Source organism: Plecotus auritus (genome assembly GCF_963455305.1).
Source record: "Plecotus auritus genome assembly, chromosome: 8".
NCBI lineage: Eukaryota > Metazoa > Chordata > Mammalia > Chiroptera > Vespertilionidae > Plecotus > Plecotus auritus.
This window is the reverse complement of record NC_137782.1, coordinates 79,218,169-79,237,971: the sequence shown is the minus strand read 5'-3', so window position 1 is coordinate 79,237,971 and position 19,803 is coordinate 79,218,169. Positions and strand designations below refer to the sequence as shown.

Here is a 19,803-nt window from a genome sequence, read left to right as displayed (position 1 = left end):
ATTTTACACTTTTATTTTTATAGATAGTGTTTATAATTATAGTTTTTTATGGTTATATACCTGTTGTGACAAAAGATTTGGACAGGTGGGGTCTGGAAAGCATGTAGTTTATTGGTGTTAGCCAAATCATAAACAGAAAGCAGTTGCAAGGAGTTATCTCAGAAACGAAGGACACATACCATGGACCAGGACAATCATTCTTTTTTTTTTTTTTAAATATATTTTATTGATATTTTACAGAGAGGAAGGGAGAGGGATAGAGAGTTAGAAACATCGATGAGAGAGAAACATCGATCAGCTGCCTCCTGCACACCTCCTACTGGGGTTGTGCCCGCAACCAAGGTACGTGCCCTTGACCGGAATCGAACCTGGGACCTTTCAGTCTGCAGGCCGACGCTCTATCCACTGAGCCAAACCGGTTTCGGCAGGACAATCATTCTTTTATAAGAGGTACATGGAGTCCATCAAAGACATTCTAAAAGCAACTGATGGAGTACTCACCAATGTACCCATCTCCACATCTTCCACCCATCTACCCATCCATCGATCTCTTCATCTGTATTTTACTCTTAGTAGTTTTTAGTCTTAAAGTAAGTTGAGCTTGGGAAACATCTCGAGTGCCCTGGTGCTGGCCAGGAAGGTCACAGGTCAGCATAGTAGGTGAACAACCCAAACCTAGGACACAGTGAGAACCCAGTGATCATTATCAAAGCACTGTTTCCTGCTTTCTTGCAACCAGTCCAAGGGCCCTGGCCATATGGGTTGGAGAGACTGGTTCTTGTATTAGTCATGGTGAGAGGCTGTTTCTGCTATGAGCCCATAGAGTTACCATAATTGGCTGGCAGACCAGCAGTCACCATGTAGGGCTCTTTCGTAGCAGCCCTGCTTGGGAACACAGACCCTAGTGCAGAAAACATGGGTAATTGGAAGGTATACAGTTGACAGATGGCCCCACCAGTGAATTATGTAACTAGATTGAGATCCCAGCCAGACCACCTGTCTATTGTCTGAGGACATCAGGTGGAGATTCTGCTGCTGTTCCTCTGGGCACTAAGTGTGATACAGGGGTCATGACGAGAGATTGGAGATGTGTTTATTTGTCCAGTAGAGATTACTGTACTGGCTTCATGTCCCTCAGATCAGAGGGAGGGGATGTTGTTATGATGGCTGTGTTTATTGTTACAGGTTTTACAAGAGGTTGTGCTGGTTTTTAATATCATTGTTAACACATGAGCAGAACAGTTTCACTATTGCCTGCCAGAATTATGGGAAATAAATCATATATTTTTTCCCAGATTAACTTGAATGGGTGTTCCATGTAATCTTATAACTCCTTATAACCACTTTTTCATTTTGATTTTGCTATTTTCCCAATAGCATGATTTCTATTTAAATATAACTTTGTTATTCTTTAAATCTACTTTCTATTTGCTTTACTTGACTATTTTCTTTGGGATTTCTTTGATAATTTAAAAATCTGCTATGCAACTAGTAAACATTTTATTCTTTTTTCTCTTATTATCCATGATTTAATTATGTTTTCAAGGATTTCATTTTGAAATGTTTCATTATTTAATGCATCTGAGATTCACTGATATGTAGCTTATATAGATCTAATTGAATTTCCCTAACATTGGTATACCATCCTATATAATAAAAACCTAATATGCTAAGTGTCCGGTCGTCTGATCATCCATTCCGCCAATCAAAGTGTAATATGTTAATGATATGTAAGGCCGCTCAACCACTTGCTATGATGTGCACTCACCACCAGGGGACAGATGCTCCGACCAGTAGGTTACCTTGCTGCTGGTGTTCAGCCGATTGGGACTGAGCAAGACAGGCCAAACATGCCCTGAAGCCCTCCTGCAATCCCTCACTGGCTGACCAACCTCCTGTGTCCCTCCCTGGCCCCAATCATGCACCGGTGTTGTCCCTCGGCCTGGCCTGCACCCTCTCGCAACCTGGGACCCCTTGGGGAATGTCGGAGAGCTGGTTTCAGCCCAATCCCGCAGGCCAGGCCGAGGGACCCCACTGGTGCATGAATTCATGCACTGGGCCTCTAGTTTATTATAATCCTTCCCCACCCTACACCCACCTCCCTTTTGAATAAACTTTGTTTACCAAAAATGAGAATACATACAGTATATATATCTACTTCTTGGCTTTCCACTTTGTTCTAGCTCTCTGTATTTCTACTTTTGTATCACACAATTTTAATGCTTGTTGTGTTGTAATATGCTTTAATTTCTGTTCTCATCTGAGTGGCATTTTTGCTATTCATGTCTATCAATTTTTTCAAAGAAGTTTTAGAATCATTTTATTCTCCCATACCCTTTGAGAAATTAGATTTGTTTTCATTTAAAATAATGTATTTCCAGCTAGGGACTTCTACTTATTCAGTTAGATCTGAAAAACATAATTAAATCATGGCTACATAACTGATAAAAGAATAAAAGAATTTAAATTTATATTTTAAAATTTTCATCTACTTCCAATAAAACTGAAGGCTTTTAATATATATACTTGATGGACTGTGTTTATTCATGTATACACAATTCTGTACAAAGTGATATACATTAACTGCCCCAAAACAGGGAGAACAAAAAACAACCCTTCATTCTATAATAATGTTTTCATTATAGTGTGTTGCAGGTATTTTTTATTTGTTTGTTTTTAAGTACAACAGGCTCTTAATATCAATTTTAAACCATATGGGGAAAGTGGGGCCCAAAGAATTCAGTACCTGGACTCTAGGATTTCTGAGTCTTGCATTGTTTTTGTTTTGTTTTGTTTTTCAGACAGCCAGAATGAAGTCTGGTGTTTGTGGAAGTTAGAGAAGGAATTATGGTTGGGATTAATGTGGGGGCATTCTTTAGTAGAAGCAGTGCTTAAATCACAAATAGCCCGCAAACTTTGGCATTGGCAGCTGGGTCCACCTGGCCTTGTTTTCTGGCCATCAGACTATGTCCTCTGTTTGCTTTCCCTGCTACAACCATGTTTATCTGAAGCTTCTGGACCTTACACCATCCACAGTCTGCCCACTGGATGCTGAGAAGATTGAGTGGATTACAGTGGCCATCGCTGCTATTGTGTTAGAAGTTAAACAAGTCTCTTGTGGATTTGCTTGGAAGCTGTTATGTGTAATGATGTTTCTGTAGGAAAATCAGTTCTGAGTTCCAAACAACATACTGTAAAAGGAATGTGTAGAGCACATATTGTTTAATGTGGGAACTGCTTAGAACTTGATATTTAATATTGGGATTGTCTTTCTACCTCCTCCCTGAAAAAAACAAAACAAAACATGATGGCTTATTTATTTAGTTCAAAGAAGTTGCTTTTAATTTCATTGCCATTTTCTATGTAGCTATGATTATGTCTTGAATTCTCTTGTGGATTGAGGTATGGTAATGAGTATGTAATATTTTTATTAAGTGTGTTTTTATTTGTCTTAAACTTTTAGCTAAATTGAAAATCCACTTAAAAAATATGGCTATTCAAGTTAGTGATGACTTGAATTAAATTTTTAATCTACATATTGAAGAAATAACTTGTTCTAAGAAACTGTAATTGGCATTCAAGGTTAATTGTCAGAATTTCCTCTCCCTGTGGGGGTACTCTTGTTTTAATACCATGGTGCCATGATTACCAGATCTGATGGGCTTGTTTCTCTGGCATTCTGCTCTGCTACCGAACAGCTATCTCAGTATCACTATTAATAAAATTGACATAAAAATGCTGTTCCAAAATGTTAGAACAGTGAAATGCAAGATGACTTTATGTTTCAAGGCATTACACGAGAGAAGCATGTAACAATAAGACTTTTTAATACCATACTTTTAAGACTCAAATCGAAAGATTCCATCAAGAGAAAAATATGTACAGTCCTCAGAAATTAAAGGTTAGAATTCTCAACTTAACTTTCTTGATTTTTAAGTTGTTTTTTAAAATATGTTTTTATTGACTTTAGAGAGAGAGGAAAGGAGAGGTAGAGAGAGAAACAATGATGTGAGAGAGAAATATTGTCCAGGAATCTAACCCACAACCTGGGTATGTGCCCTGACCAGGAATCAAACCAGCAACCTTTTAGTGCGTGAGATGAAGCTCAACCAACTGAGCCACACTGGTTAGAGCTAACCTTTTTGATTTTTGAGCCTTATTAAAATGAGAACTGGAACATGTTTTTAAAACACAAACTATATGATACATTGTTTGTGGTACAAATTACAAGGTAGGGCAAAAGTAGGTTTACATTTGTATGTGAAACAGTTTATTCTGGTATTATTATCTATTAAGTATTTTATTATTTTCTATATGAAAACCCATAAACCCATTTTTGCCACACCCTATATGTAGTAAAAAAAAAAAAAAAAAAAAAAATGTGAATGAGCCCCGGCCAGGTGGCTCAGTTGATTGGAGCATTGTCCTGTATACAAAAAGGTTAGGGTTCGATCTCTTGTTGGGATGCAGATGGATGGGAGGCAACCAATCCATGGTTCTCTCTCACTCCCTTCCTCTCGCTCTAAAATCAATAAACATATCCTATGGTTAGGATTAAAAAAACACACAAAACTATGTGAATGGGACTAGCACATGTGTACTTCTATTGACCTTGAGAATGTTAAGTGCCTGTTAAGGACTCCTGGTGGCTAACTGGGCAAAAATTTGTAAACAGAGTATAGTAGTCATTGCTAAAGAGGAACCACTCATGCTCTCTTTGCTTCAGAGAAAAGCTGCATTGAGTTGCCAAGCTTCCTGCATTGTGCTGCTGCTGTTTGAATTGAGGGTCATAAATCAACCAATGGGCTAAAGACTTGCTCTGGCCAGTTTGGGCTGCACTGCTATATACTTATTTGCATCTTCAACCAATCAGTGGCTCCATTTGGATCAGTCAGCTATTTGAACCAGTCAATCAGTGAAGATTTGAATCCTCATTTGCTTGAGAGTGGCCCAATCAGGGACTGGGGGTGGGAACTCTTCTCTACTTAGAAGCCAGCTTCACCTGTGCCTCAATGAAGCACACTTTCAGTTTCCATTGAATATGCTTATCCCTGGTTGGAGCTGCAGCACCTGAGCTGAGCTGCAACTATGACACTGAGTTCTCACTGGAGCAGAATGGTGACACTTCTCATCTGGACCACCTTGCTGGGGCTGTTCTACAGCCATACTGTTTCACAATTGAGCTATCTCACAGCTGTGCTGTTCCACAGCCAGGTCATGTCACAATTGAGCTGTTTTAACTGAATAAGGTCTTTCCCAACCACTGCACCCAAGCCCAGGGACTTTTGTTGATGTTGAATTGGTGACAGTGGCCTTCCATTGACACTTCAGTATAGTGTTAACCTTTGTAGAAGAAGGGAAATTTTTTATTAAACAGGTCTACAAAAGAATTTTCAACTGTAACTGTAAGGTTTAAAGAAAAAAAGACTAAAGCAAAAATAAAGTATATTTACTTCATTAAGACATAATAATAATTGGGAAACAGAATTAAACAAAGAACTTTATTTTTACTCTAAAAACTACCTTGACTTTTACCCATGAAGCAGTTTAAGTAAAGGTATTAAGAATAGAAACACAGATGGATGTTCATCTAGGTCACATGATTTAACTCCATTAATTCCACATTTGACTGGATTCCTGATTCACCCTGCACTGCCAGCAACTTCCTATCTCTTTACTACCAGCTTCCAGTTTTTGCTGATATTTGGTATTTGAATGTCTCTTTTCATTAATAAATTACGATTAATTTTAAATGTGTTAGTTATGCTGTCCTATCACAAAGCACATGTAATTACCACTTCTTTATCTAAATCACTTAAGATGCTTGTGAATGTCAACTAACTAACAGGTGATTTAGCTATACTTAGCAGATTGTCATCATTGGGGGGAAATTTTTACCTGTATCAGTTAACAGCCCTCCTTCTTCTGGGTTGCATAAATAGTGCTTCCCTGCCTTAAATTACAGGAATGTTTTTATCTGGTAAGGGCACTAAAATGAAAAGCATTTGCTAATGCTGTGAGAATTCAATGTGGCCACCAATATAACATATGTTGCCTAAAGCCTTGTGTATGACGCTTTTCTCCCCTTTTTGAGTTCTTCCAAAAACAGTGTGTGAGGTATGTAGCACTGAGTCTCACCATGCTCTTTAATTGACATGTTCTCTGACACTTAGTTTTCCTCACTCCCATGATTTGGTAGATGGTTCCACAGTATGATTTCATAGAGTGATTTCATTGTAGAATTCCGTAGAAAGAGGAGACAGTTGCTGGAGAAGAAAGTGTGCATTTGACCATGGTGTGCAGTACATAGGCTTGAGTTTGTTTTTTGTAGTCTCAGACCTTAGATTTTTCTTTTTTCTTTTTCACTCGTATACTTAATATGAAATGGTATAAAAATCAATTCAGTTATAATTAAGAAAGTAATTCAGCGTTTGCTCTACAATTGCCGTGAAGTATTATCTCTTATTTTGATTGATTTTTCTTTTTACTATAAGTTACTTTAGCGCTGATAGTTGTTAAATATAATTAATTTTCTATTCATATCAACGGACTCCTTTGGTCTTCTTGCTGGTTTCTCAGAAACATAGAATGCTCATCTCTTCTTTTAGAAGTGCTGCAGAGACTACATCTGGGGAGTTTACACTTAGGTGCATTTGAATGTGTTATGCCTGAGTGCCAAAATACATTTGCCTCTATTCAGGCGCTTAGAAAGAGGGATCAGGGATTGTCTGGGGAGTGGAGCTGATGAACCTTTGATAAAATTTTCATTTGCTGAAGTTCTGGTGTGAGTTGGTCAGAAGCAAATTAAAAAGGAATTTTAGTGGAACTACAAAGGGAAATAGATCTTCCAGAAGTTTAGCCAGGACATCGAGGGAACAGAAGAGGCCTGTTACACACTACATAAAAGCCAGCAGATATCAGTGCTAACCCCCACTGGACTCATCTGCACTTGCTCATAAGCACTTTAGATTTCTTCCTCAAATTTGTGACCTTGCACATGGATGGTTCAGCAGATACTGTTCAATGTCAAAGCCTAAACTGTTCTTAAGGACTATTTCCAAAGTCAGTGGTTCTTAAAGTATGTCCCCACGCAACAACATCAACCTTAACTGGAAGCTTTTTGAAATGCCCATCTTAGACCTGCTGAGTCAGAAAATATAGGGATAGGGCCCAGCGATCTATTTCTTTTTCACAAGTGATTCTGATGCACACTCAGATATAAGAGTAGCTGAACAAAGCTAATTATGTTTGTGTTAATTGTAATCCAGAATGAAATATTCATACTTCACCACCTCAGAAATCTTCATATGACATTTAATAGGAAAAAAAGTTGATTTATTTGTGTTGTAGCAGAATCAGAAAACTTGACATGAAATGTGCAAAAGAAATCAATAGTGATATCAATAATTATTATCACTACTAGAGGCCCGATGCATGAATATTCGTGCAAGAATGGGCCTTCCTTCCTCTGACTGCTGGCACCGCTTTCGCTCCGGCCCAGAGCCACCTTTCTGCCTTCCCACACTGCCCAGAGGCCCGGAGCTGCTGGTGCGGTGCAGAACACCTGTGTCATCGCCATGGCGATGACGCAAGCATCTTGCCCCGCCCCCAGCCGCTCGGTGCCTGTGTATGCAAATTAACCCACCATCTTTATTGGGTTAATTTGCATACTCATTCCTGATTGGCTGGTGGGTGTCGTGAAGGTATGGTCAATTTGCATCTTTCTCTTTTATTAGTGTAGATACTCCTTAAAAGTCACTAGGAATATTTACATTTTTAATATTTTTCAGTGTACCTGAAGTATTAAAATAGAAAATCTCATGTGAAACCACCTTCAGTGGTTTTATTAACAGAGATTTAAGTGAAGCTTATTTTGTTGTTCTTAACAACTATCTTTGTCTACCCTTTTACAATGCCATTTCCCTTTTTAAGACCATCTGGAATTTGACTATCTTCAGGTGTTTAACAGGCCCTGAAGTAATCTCAAAGATGTCATCATATATTTCAGGAAGGTTTAAACATACTCTAACAGTTACAAGTTAAGGGCTTCACACAAAGTCCATCTGCTATAGTTTGTTTATAGTTAAAGAGAATTTAAGATCTGGAAGGAACCTTATCTAGTTTGATGACTAAATGAGGAGACTGAATTCTGGATACACCAAAAGAGCAGGGCAACACGCATGCTCTGTATGTCATCCAGAAATCTACACCCTCAGCCATTCTCTTTCATCCATTTATTTACTTTCCCTCAGCTCTTATATTGCTTTTTAATGTATACTCATGAGTCTTCTTTTAACAAAAACACAACAAACTATCCCATGGGATCCATAACCCCCATCTAGCTACTGCCAACTCCTTTCTCTTTATACACAGACTTCGTGAATGAGTTGTCTGTCTGGGCTCAGGTGCTTAGTTCTTACTCCTCAACTCCTTCAGTTTGGCTTCTGACCGCTATCAAAATGCTCTCACCGAGGTCACTCGTGACCTCCCTGCCACCACATCCGATGGCGTTTTTCAGATCTCTCTGAAGCATTCTTCATCATTGATCACTCCTTCCCTTGGTTTCTGAGATTTTCCTTCTCCCTCTCTGATGGCCCCTTCTCTTGTTTCCTTTCCAGGTTCATGTTCCTCTAGTTGGCCATTGAAAGCCAGTGTTCTTCAAGGAGCCCATTCTGTTCCATCTCTCTATCCTCTCCTCAGGTGACTTCCCCATACCTGTGGCTTCCTTTATTAGAGATGACTCTCAAATAGATAGAGTGTGGCATACACACACTTACATGCACACACACATGTACACACTTATATGATACCTATATGTGTGTACCTATAAACAGATATTAGGTAGTTATGTATACATACGTGTGTATGTATGTGTGTGTTATGTATACATATATAAGTAGGCAATAAGTAGGTAGGTAGCTTGGTAAATAGATAGATTGAGTGAGTAGGTATGTAGGTTGATGGATAGATAGATTGGTAGGTATCCTAGGCCAGTGGTCGGCAAACTGCGGCTCGCGAGCCGAGGTTTGCCACTCTGTTGACTAATGAGTTTGCCGACCACTGGGATAGGGGCTTAATCACAAGGAACAACAACAGCCTGTAATTATTGGAATCGAGAGTCTAGGTCAGTGGTCGGCAAACTCATTAGTCAACAGAGCGGCAAACCGCGGCTCGCGAGCCGCAGTTTGCCGACCACTGTCCTAGGCTGTTCTTCTGGAGCTTCGGATCCAAATTTCTGCCTGCCAAAGGCATCTCAAATTCATTATGTCAAAAACTAAACTCATGATTCTTCATCTAAGCCAAACTTAGTCCTTTTCTAGTGTTCTCAATCTGTGTGAACAACTCAACACCCAACTAGTTATTGCAGGCCAAACCTCAGGAGCCACTTCCTTACCTCCCTGTGCCTGTATCTAGCCCATCATTGAGTATTGCTGGTCTTATTTCCTAAATATCTTCCTGATTTGTTTATTTCCTTTCTTGTCTACCCCACCTCTCCAGTCCTGAGCCACGATCATCTTTGACCTGGACCATTGCAGTAGCCTCCTTATCTTGTTTATCTGCATCTACTTGTGCCCTCTTTGATTCATTTTGCAAACAGCGGAAAGAATCATCTTTCTGAAACTCACATCTAATCATGTAATGCTGCTGCCCAGAGCCCTTCATTGTCTTCCTGTTGCACCTCCATGAAATACCAGATTCTTTACTATATCCTGAAAGATTCTCTATCATCTGCTCCCTCTCAAGCCTCATCTTGTGCAGTGCCCTCCCTTGTTCTTTCTGCTGTAGACATACAACTGTCTTCCAATCACTCATCATCATCATCATCATCATCATTTTTACCTGCTAATGAACCTTTACATATGCTACTCCCTGATCTGCAACCCCTCCTCCCCCCATCTTCAGAGCTTGTTTTAAGCACCACCTCCCTAAGGGCATTCTTTCCTGACCTCACCTGCTGTCACTCCTGCCCTCACGCCACCCCCCCCCCCCCCGCCCCATGTGCTCATTGAACACTGGGCAGGGTAGCTCTCTTTTAGTTGCAGCTTTGCATTTATTTGAGGAATTATTTGATTATTTACTTCTCTCTCCTACTTGTTCGTAAGCTCCCTAAGGGCAAAGCATATGTCTGACTTCTTCACCTTTGTGTCCCCAGTACTGATCACAGTGATTAGCATATGGAAAATGTTCATTAAGGTATGCTGAGTGAATGAATGAACAGCAGCATTATGTAAAAATGAAGCACATTTTTAAAGTTAGTAAGTTGTTGAGTAAAGGATGCAATAGAGGAAACAAGTAAACCAGCCTCAGCAGAGCCCCTTTTATGTGCCAGGTAGTTCACAAACATTATTTAGATGGAAACAAGGAAAGGTCATGGGTAATTTTGTTTTCTTTTATAACCTTTTAAAAGGATTTTTTACATGTATTTCATGCAAACACAAGGGTGGCAAGATTATTTTTAATGACTTAATATGATATGAAATCTGTTTCTGCAATACTCTTCTATTTTTTTCCATTAACATATTGTAGTAATTTTCAGCTCACATTGTGATGGTGCCTCTCCGTAATTGGAAAATATATGAAGCAATTTTATATGAGGGGATAAGCAGACTGTGGAGTGGATAATATCCACTGCTGCCCTTCTCAGTCTCCTAAAAGTGTGCTTTCCTTCTCATGTGGACTCTGTTTCCACTAAATAATGACTACCACCAGAACCAACCCTTCACTTGTCCCTTGATTATGACCTAAACCTGTTAGGTTTTCACCACATTGAATTTGAAACTTTGAGAATCTGAGGTAATATGTTGAATAGCAGGCAGATATACTGGTGTGAACTCCATAATAGCTAGCTGTCTGGGGTTATGGTGTTACCTTCAAGGTCCAGGTGAGAGGTTGGCAACTGTAGTCAACCAGAGGTAACATGCTCTGCCCAAAGGAAGCAGCCATCAGCAGCCAGGGTTTTTGCCAGGTGGCATCACACATCTACTGATACCATATCTTCCATTTTTTTAAGGGAATCCAGAAAGAAACTCAGACTTACGTGTAAACTGCAGGTTTTTAACTGTTGGCAACTAATGTGTTTTTTAAACATCCCACAGAACACATGAAACATATCTATGAGCTGAATTTTGTCTGGCCACCCATTTTGGAGTGTGGGTGCAGATTCTCCATCCTGGCTCTCCAGGTGCTCACAGTCTGTGTCATCTCTCCAATGTTGGTCCTCCCTGCTGCTTCAGATGCCCTGCATTTTAGGTGGACATCTCCAGACACAGCAGGCTCAGCCCTTCCCTGTGGTTACCCCAAGTGGGAACCCCTCTTTTGTCCTCTAGCTGCCCTGCGAGACCCAGATTATTAGTTCCTTGGTGCAAAAGCCTGTTGCCACCTACTGCAGCCTGCACTCATCACTCAGGTGCTGGACACCTCATCGCTTCCCTTAGGCGCCTCTAGTGACCAGTAGCTCACAGCCTTCCCTGGCTCTGACCTTCCAATGTGTTTGCTTATTTGCTTAAGCAAGCCGAAATTTGCGGCCCAGCCCCAATAATTTTGTTACCCTTGGGCATTGGCATTGAATTATTTCACCCCTTTTTTAGTCATTTTCTGAGTAAATGGGACCTTAGTCAATCAAAATGGTTTGTTTTTTGTGTGTGTCTCATTTGACCATCTCAGTTTTAACAGGGTTTTAACAGGAAGCAATGGAAATAGACATCACATGTACGGAATTTCTTTTCTCTCAAATTCTGAGGGAGAATTTAGTAATAGTTACCTTTAGTACTTTCTCAGTTTTACCATGTTTTCTTTTGAAAGCACTTTCCTTTGAGATTTCTACTTTTATTGGCATTAATAAATACTTCCTAATTTTGTGACCATATGTATTATATCTCTTGGAAGAACTTATTTCTTTTTGTTCTTCTCAGCTATCAAAAGTATAAGTTTTAAATGTCATAACATATGTGAATGCTTGGATCCATTACTTCTTCCTTGGGTAACCTGAGCATTGTGCTAGTTGGCTGTAAAAAGTATCACATTTTACACATTTAAAAGTGACTTATGAAAGCAGGTTTTCTGAGACTAACTCTTCCCCTTATTGTGTTACAGTCCACTGGAAATTGCATTTTAATGATAAAATTCCATGTTATGATGTTACCAATGGTCCAGGTTGCTTACTGTAAGCTCATTACTGTTTTTGTGTGCTCTTAGGTGCCGTGATACTCTTGGGAAGAACCAATATGTTTCGCTTTAACCATCCAAAGGAGGCTGCCAAGCTCAGGGAGAAGAGGAAGGTGAGCTGCATGAAATCCCCAGGAGCCAGCTCTGGTCCGGGTGGGGCTACATTGGGGCGTCTCCACTCTGGTGCCTAGAGTTTGATTTTCCTGTGTACAGATCCACAAAAGTTCTGTAGCCTGGATTGATTCTGGGGAGTTTGTTTCCCAGCAGATTATTGGCTGATGACGTGGGAGGGTAAGCAAGTGAAGTTCTGAGCAGGAGAATAGCTCCTAGACCAGGGGTGGGCAAACTTTTTGACTCGAGGGCCACAATGGGTTTTTAAACTGGACCGGAGGGCCGGAACAAAAGCATGGATGGAGTGTTTGTGTGAACTAATATAAATTCAAAGTAAAGGAACAGAGGGGAGAGCAAGAGAACCGGATAGAACAGCCGGATCCGGCCTGCGGGCCGTAGTTTGCCCAAGGCTGTCCTAGACCCTTCTCTTCACAGAGGAGCTGGGTATCATTGTGCGTTACGTGGAGAGTGACTTCCACTTTTGAGCATCTAGGTTAGGAGTTGACCCAGTATCAGAATCACTGTCATCCCAAAGCTTGCTTACTCTGTTTTTATTTTTTTATTTTTCTTGGGGTGTGAAGCAGTGAGTGAGTTTAGGACAACTGGGGAGACTTCATCTTGGTTGGATAAGGATATCTAGAGGGTACTTAAGTGCTGGATGGGGACCAGTGACTTGGGAAGAAATGAGAGGGAGCGGGATCTGTGTAGGGTCATCATACTGTCGGTAGACTGAGGGTGATGATATTTCTATGAGCCAGGCACTGTACCGAACTTCCACATATATTCTACTGCTTTATCTGTGCAGCAGCTATTCCTCTCCCATCTCACAGATGATGGAGATGAGGAACAGACAAACTAGTTCCTTAGCCAGTGAGTGAGGAATGAGGGCTGCAACCCTGGCCTGCCAACCACAACTGTTTGCCCCTCAGCGCAGAGTTACAGAGCCCCTCATCTCAGCTTGCTTTTGTAAGGGCTGCCAGAGCTTGCCAGTGCTGTAGATAGGAAATAAGAAAGCTGCAAACCTCAGCCTTCTCCAGGCTGCTTGTCCCAGCCCCTGAAGCCTCTTATCTGTTCCAGCCCAGGGTCTCCCTGGAGGGTCTTTTCTGATACACGGTTGCAACGAATATGTTTGCCAGTAGCTTTCCCTGGAAGCAAAACAGGTCAAGCTCTTATTTTTTGGCCTTCCTTCCCTCGCCCTCCTCCATCTGTGTCACCCCGTAAGTGTACATGAGTGCTGCTGATAACAGGACAGGGCTCCCTCCAGAAGGAGGATGGCAGATGCTCTGACCCCTTCCCTAGACTTGAATGCAGCGTGGTTGGGGAGTCAGTCCATCGGGGTGCGGAGTTCCTGGTTAGTTTTCCCAGATCATGAATGCCAGGGCCCTTCTCTCTTTAGTGAGGGTTTAGGGTTGAGACTGCCCCTGAGTTGCCATCCTCAGACCGACCAGCTGGTGTGAAGGCTAATGGGGAATGTCTGCACTTCATTGCTTCTCTTAAGTTAACAGCACTGAGTCCAGAGCCCTGGCCTCTGTCTGCTAAGGTAACCGCTCTGCCCTGTGTCTGCTCTTAGAGTGGCCTTCTGTCCTCCTTCAGCTTGTCCATGACCGACCTCTCGAAGTCCTGTGAGAACCTCTCTGCAGTCATGTTATACAACCCAGGGTGAGTGAACAGTCGAGGCTCCTTCCCTGTGATTATCACTGTGGTGGTGTCTATTGTGTCAACTCCATTAAAGTCTCTAGATAAAAATAACACCCCTGCAATCTCGCCTCCTTATCCAGTCAGCCTCAGTCATTTTCCAGGTTCCCTTCTAACCCTTGCTATATATGTATGTAATTTTACTTACTTATAATCACAAAGTGAATGAGATTACATATTCTGATTTTATTTTTTGCTTAACAGCATAATAAGCATTACTAAGGGTTGTTGGAGCTTCATTATCATTTTCATAACTGTCTAATATTTTAGAGCTGGCACTTTGATTACTCAGTACACGATCTATCTTTGGCTGAAGCACTTTCATCTCATATTACACATTTATTGTAGTAACAGAGATAGTTTTAATTCTTAGGGCACAGCATAACCCAGGAAATTATCTTCACAACTTCTGAGCACTGGGGGCCTGCCTCTGAGGACACAAAAGTTGTGTTTTAAATGGACTTCATAACTGGATGACCTTGGGCTGACCTTAACTACTGATGTGTTTTGTGGTTTCATCAGTGAAATGGTGGTAATAATGAGAATGGTTTAAAACAGGGAACTAAAAGAAAGGACTCTGGGGGTCCTTTCCAGTTTTGTGAGGCTCCATACGTTTATTGTTCTATGAGGAAAATACCATGTAAAGCAATGAAGTTAAATCTAATAGCTAAATGAGATAATATTGACAACACCTTCTAGGACTGTCATTTATTTAGTAGTTACTGTACAACAAGCACTGTGCTAAGCACCTCACTTCCATTTTTTACTTCTCACTATTCTGTCCCTGTTTCACATAGACTTTATATAGGTTTGCTCACCCACAGTTTCATAGTTAGTGCTCTGGTGTGAGTCCAAGTCTCTCTGATTTCCAACTCATGCTCTGACCATGGGCTACTTCCTACCTGGGGCGGGCCTGTTCCATTGCCCATGGCCCCTGGCTCAGCACTGCTCACAAGCACTGGGCCTAGCGGCATTCCCTCCTCCAGCTCAGGTCAGTACACTGGTCCATGGAAAGCAGACATGCCTACAGGAATTTTTAAAAAAATTTATCTTTATTGTTGAAAGTATTATAGATGTTCCCTTTTTTCCTCCCCATTGACTCTTTCTGCCTCCCTCTCAGCCCCTCCCTAGGCCTTCATTGCACTATTGTCTGTGCTCATGTGTTATGCAATATATACATATTGTCAGAGGGGTTTAAACCTGGGAGGCACCTTTGGTCACATTTCTGGATTTCTTATTTTATAGGCAAGCTGAAGCCAAGTTCTGACACTTTGCTTGTGTTTAAAAAAATAAAAAAGCCAGTTAGTGCGACATCAGGGCTGTTGCAGGCTCCTGGGCCTCTCCCTCCTTCCGGAACTTCTGGAAGCAAGCAGTTGACTCTGTTGTGTCAATTGAGGAGAGCTGTGCTTATGAAACAAATATGTCTTGAAATAAACCCTCTCAGAGCAGTGGGTTACCGTTACTTTGGAAGGCATGTTTGTTATAGGCCTTTAATTCCTTGCAGCAGTGATTTTCAGCCGGTGTGCCACAAGAATTTTTAAAACATGTAATACCTGACTATTTAGTCAGGGGCACTGACCTATTTTCCCTTAGATTGTCAAATAAAAAAAATGACAACAACCAACACAACAGTAGCCGTCTAGTATGAATGAATTTATATTATATCTACTTTTTTTTGGTCAGATCAGCATATTTTTGCTGTACTGCAGAATTTTAGTAATTTGCTTATGTGTGCATGAGTTGCAAAAGGTTGAAGCATGCTGCCTTATAGTAATTTTACCAACTGCCTTTTATTGTGACTGAGTTGAATCATTTATATGGTCACTTGGTTTAACTTTAATATAATATGCAGGTCTTCAGGGTTCATTTCAGTTTACATGGTGTGATCCATCTATGCGATATTTTGGGGCTAATTCAATTGTCCTGGGATATGAAGAGTGCTTGCTTGGGATCATCTCCCAGTCCTGGACCCAGTTCCAACCTTAGAATCCAGGTGTCAGCTTCTTTATCCTTGATGGCGGTTCCTTCTATTCTGAAACCATTTGGAAATGTTATATCACTGTCCAGTGCCTTTGAAAACCAAAAATTGATCTGCAATTGACCTAACCTCTGAGACACAGGCTCACCAACCATGTGCCCCTCTTTCTCTTGCATTTAAAGATGGGATCTCAGTCCTTCTTTTTCCGTCCAAACACAGGTGAGTGTGTAGCCCTCTGAAAAGTGATGCCAGTTTTTTTGTTTGTTTGTTTGCTTGTTTTTAAGTTAAAATAGTTTTTTCTGTGTTTATAAAATGCAGGTCAGAGTGTACTAATTTTCATATCAAAGCTTTTTAGTGACTTTCTGTGGTATCTATAATAATAAAAGCATACTAGTAATATGCTAATTAGACCAGACATCCTTCCAGACTTCCTTCCGGACGACCTTAGGACTAAGCCAGGGCTGCGAGGGCTGAGGCAAGCTGCCGCGCTGCAAGGGCCCAGCCCCTTGCACGAATTTTATGCATTGGGCCTCTAGTAAAAAATAAAAGTGCAGCCCTTTACCGTGTCACTAATGCTGTCCACAGATTGTGCTCTTCTCAGCACATCCCTCCATGTGTCTGGGACCTTAGTCATTGCTCAGCCTCACCCACTAGCCATGCCTTTGGGCTCTTCCTTTGCTCGATTCAGAGCCTGGAATGTGTTTTGAGATGCACCCACTTCTCCTATAAGGCTTAGTACAGACCATCTCTCCTCTGAAAGTTACTTCCAGCTTTTCTCCCCAATGAAAAATGTGTCCCTTCCTCACAATACTTTGCTCCATTTCTGTCATCTTTATTTTGTTCTTTACAATGGACACTCATCTATTCATAAGCCCCTTCTGAGTGCCTCCTGTGAGGCAGGCATGTTCTAGCACAGTGGCCTAGTTTCCAACAACACCAAGAAGGTCAATTTACAGCTAGCCGGAGGAAACAGGCAAGCACAGGTAATTTATGAATAAATGCAGAAAGTGAATATGAAATTAACGTAAAATGTCTTAGGCAGTATTTGATGCTGTGATCAGGAAAGGTTTCAGGTGGGGAGCATATTTAATCCAAGACTTGAGTGGAGAAAAGGTGATGCTCAACAGAAAGAAAGGAGAGGAGAGTATTTCAGGCCGAGTACAAAGCAAGCACAGTGGCTTCAAAATGAGAAACCGAAAGAGGGTTCGAGTAAAGGGAATATAGTAAGTACAAAGAAGAGTGGTTGAGGGTGCATCTGTACAAATGATGTGGGGCCTGGTAGGCCGCTGGAAGGGGTTGTCTCCTTTCTAACAGCCCTAGGGAGCCATTCGAGGGCCCTGAAAAGGGGAGTAATTTGAAGACATGCATACTAAAAATAGGATATGTGCAATTTGGAGAAAGTATCATAGAAGCAAGAAACCGTTTAGAAAGTGATTTCCTTAGTCCAAGTGAAAGATAACACTGGTTTGGATGTGGGTGGTAGCCATAGACATGGAGTATAATGGAATCAAGGGTGATTCCCCGGTTTGGGGTTAAACAACGGGGAAGATGGTGTGTCTGTTTCTGAGATGTGGGAGATGCGGGGGAGGGGGACCAGCTTGGGCCTGCGTTTGGGTAAGAGTTTGGCTTATGTGAGTGTCTTTCCTTTTAGGTCGGAAGTTTTTCAAGGTCAAAGGCTTGTCTTACTAATGTCTAGATTCTAAACTGTCATTCACAAAACCTGCTTAGTAAATGTTTAGCAAACAGATTAAGAATACAGTTTTAATGAGATATATAGATCTTTATGGAAGAAAGGTTTTTTGTTGTTTTTTTTACTAATTTCTCTGGGTGAAAATGTTCTAAATAACAGAAAATGGCATATTGTGCAAAGGAATGCATTTTTGTGGCATGGGGTCAATTCCCAAATTACACTGCAGCTTTTGAATAATCTCAAAGTCATGTTCAGGATCCTTAAGCAAAAGATAGGAAAGGGCCCTCATGATAAAATGAGGAATTAGGCCAAGGCATTCAGAGTTGAAGTGAGCTGCTGTTTGTTTTAGACTGCATCACAGTTGGCTGAGGAGATGGGTCTGGAGGCATTTGGTAATACTATCGTGCCTCCCATTCACCTGGGTTCAGTTAACAGACATATTTTGTCTCTGCTCCCCCTGCAATACTCATTTGTAAAAATTTAGATTAAAATTACTTCATACTTCATCTCCCTGGCTTCATGCTACCCTCAGCTGCCACCTGCTGTAGAGAATGATCGCCTGAGAATGGAAACATAATTGAAGAAAAATGTCTTACTCTGATGTATAGGAAGCAGACACCTTGTGAAGCTGACTGCTCCAGCAACCTGGCAGAATGAAGCAGAATTCAGTCTATAGCCATGCTGTCTATACCAGGGGTCGGCAAACTCATTAGTCAACAGAGCCAAATATCAACAGCACAACGATTGAAATTTCTTTTGAGAGCCGAAAACCGACTTTTGCGCATGGGCCACGAAGTTTCAGTTGCACTGTACGTGCGTGCCCGCACGTGGTATTTTGTGGAAGAGCCACACTCAAGGGGCCAAAGAGCTGCATGTGGCTCGCGAGCCTCAGTTTGCCGACCACTGGTCTATACCTTTTCTGATGGTACTAGTGTAAATACCCTCAGCCTAAATTAAGCACCATGAGATACACTGGAAGAACACTGAGAGGACTATGAGCCCTGGCTAAATACTTGTTATTTAAATCTGGATGTTAAGCTGGTTAGACACAAGAACATGTTAGTTTCTCACGATGGAAATCTCGGACTGAGATGCTTTAACAGTTCAGCACATATTTGCTGCATATGGAGAATCTATAAGTGGAGAATTCAGTGAACACTCTGTCCAGGAAAACGGACTCCTGCCCATGAACCCATTTAGTGAAGGCAAGGCCATCTGTGACTCAGGGCAAAGGGCAGTGTAAGTGGTCTGTCCCCTAGGAGGTCCGCTGGGAAGGAAATGGTGGGAGTTGAAGTTCACAGGAAGAGATTCTCTTTCTGTAGTCCTGCCTTGTAATGTGTTGAGTAACAGAAAGCCAGAGACTTCCAGAAACAGTCTTTCTAGACATGGAGATCACCTCCAGCGAGCATCATGGAATCTGTCATAAGCCTAATTCACAGGAACCCACTTGTCCTCAAACCTTATGGAATTCAGGCATTTTTTTCTTGTCCCAACATCTTCCCCAGCTTTCACTCTGTTGGGCTCACTCTCAGGGCCATAGCATATATAGTGAATACACACAGCCCAGAGTGAATACAAATAGCCCACAGTGAATAGCCCAGAGTCCATGTTAGGGGAAGGGTGGCCTGGAGGGGACGGCAGGTGTTACAAGGAGCCTTCCTCTTGTAAACCTCTGGTCTAGTGCTTTCTTCTCTGCAGCTGAGGACACGAAGATGTTAGAAGTCTATAATAATGCCTTATGTTGAAGGACAAAGCAGGGAAGAATATTGTCCAAAAGTTTGGTTCTCGGCACCAATTCCTGAGGAACCCCTGGTTACTGGCCTCAGCTCTGCTTGAGAATTCTCTCTCCAAGATTCACAAATGGATTGGATTCTGGGCCGTGAGATGTTTGCAAGGAGGAGAGGCAGACTGGAGAGCGGATAGCTTGGGAGAGGACTCTTGTGAACAAACCAGATGAGTGCTGAAAGGAGAGAGTCCCGCTGAAGGAATAAGAGGATGCTGCAGATGACGGCCTGGCTTGAGAACACACTGAAAGCCAAGCATAGGTAGTGTAGTTTGCCTTCAATAAACAGGCAGAACTTTTCTTTGGGGAGATGCACTTGGGGGTTTGGGAAAAGTGAATTGGAAGTAAGAGGTTTCAGGTCAGGTTTTGTAGGCACCTTCG

At 41.5% G+C, this 19,803-nt stretch overlaps 1 protein-coding gene across 4 annotated transcripts in view; it reads left to right on the top strand.

The window, feature by feature from the left end:
• The window catches only part of KIF16B (kinesin family member 16B), a gene marked incomplete at its 3' end in the record, with an annotated part of 439,094 nt that overhangs the window by 162,049 nt on the left and 257,242 nt on the right, over nt 1–19,803 (top strand). For all 4 annotated transcript variants that reach the window (XM_080683869.1, XM_080683868.1, XM_080683867.1 and 1 more), the window contains exons 16-17: nt 12,196–12,278; nt 13,847–13,935. In XM_080683869.1, coding sequence (XP_080539995.1) covers nt 12,196–12,278; nt 13,847–13,935 — 172 coding nt within the window. The remainder of the gene's footprint in view (nt 1–12,195; nt 12,279–13,846; nt 13,936–19,803) is intronic.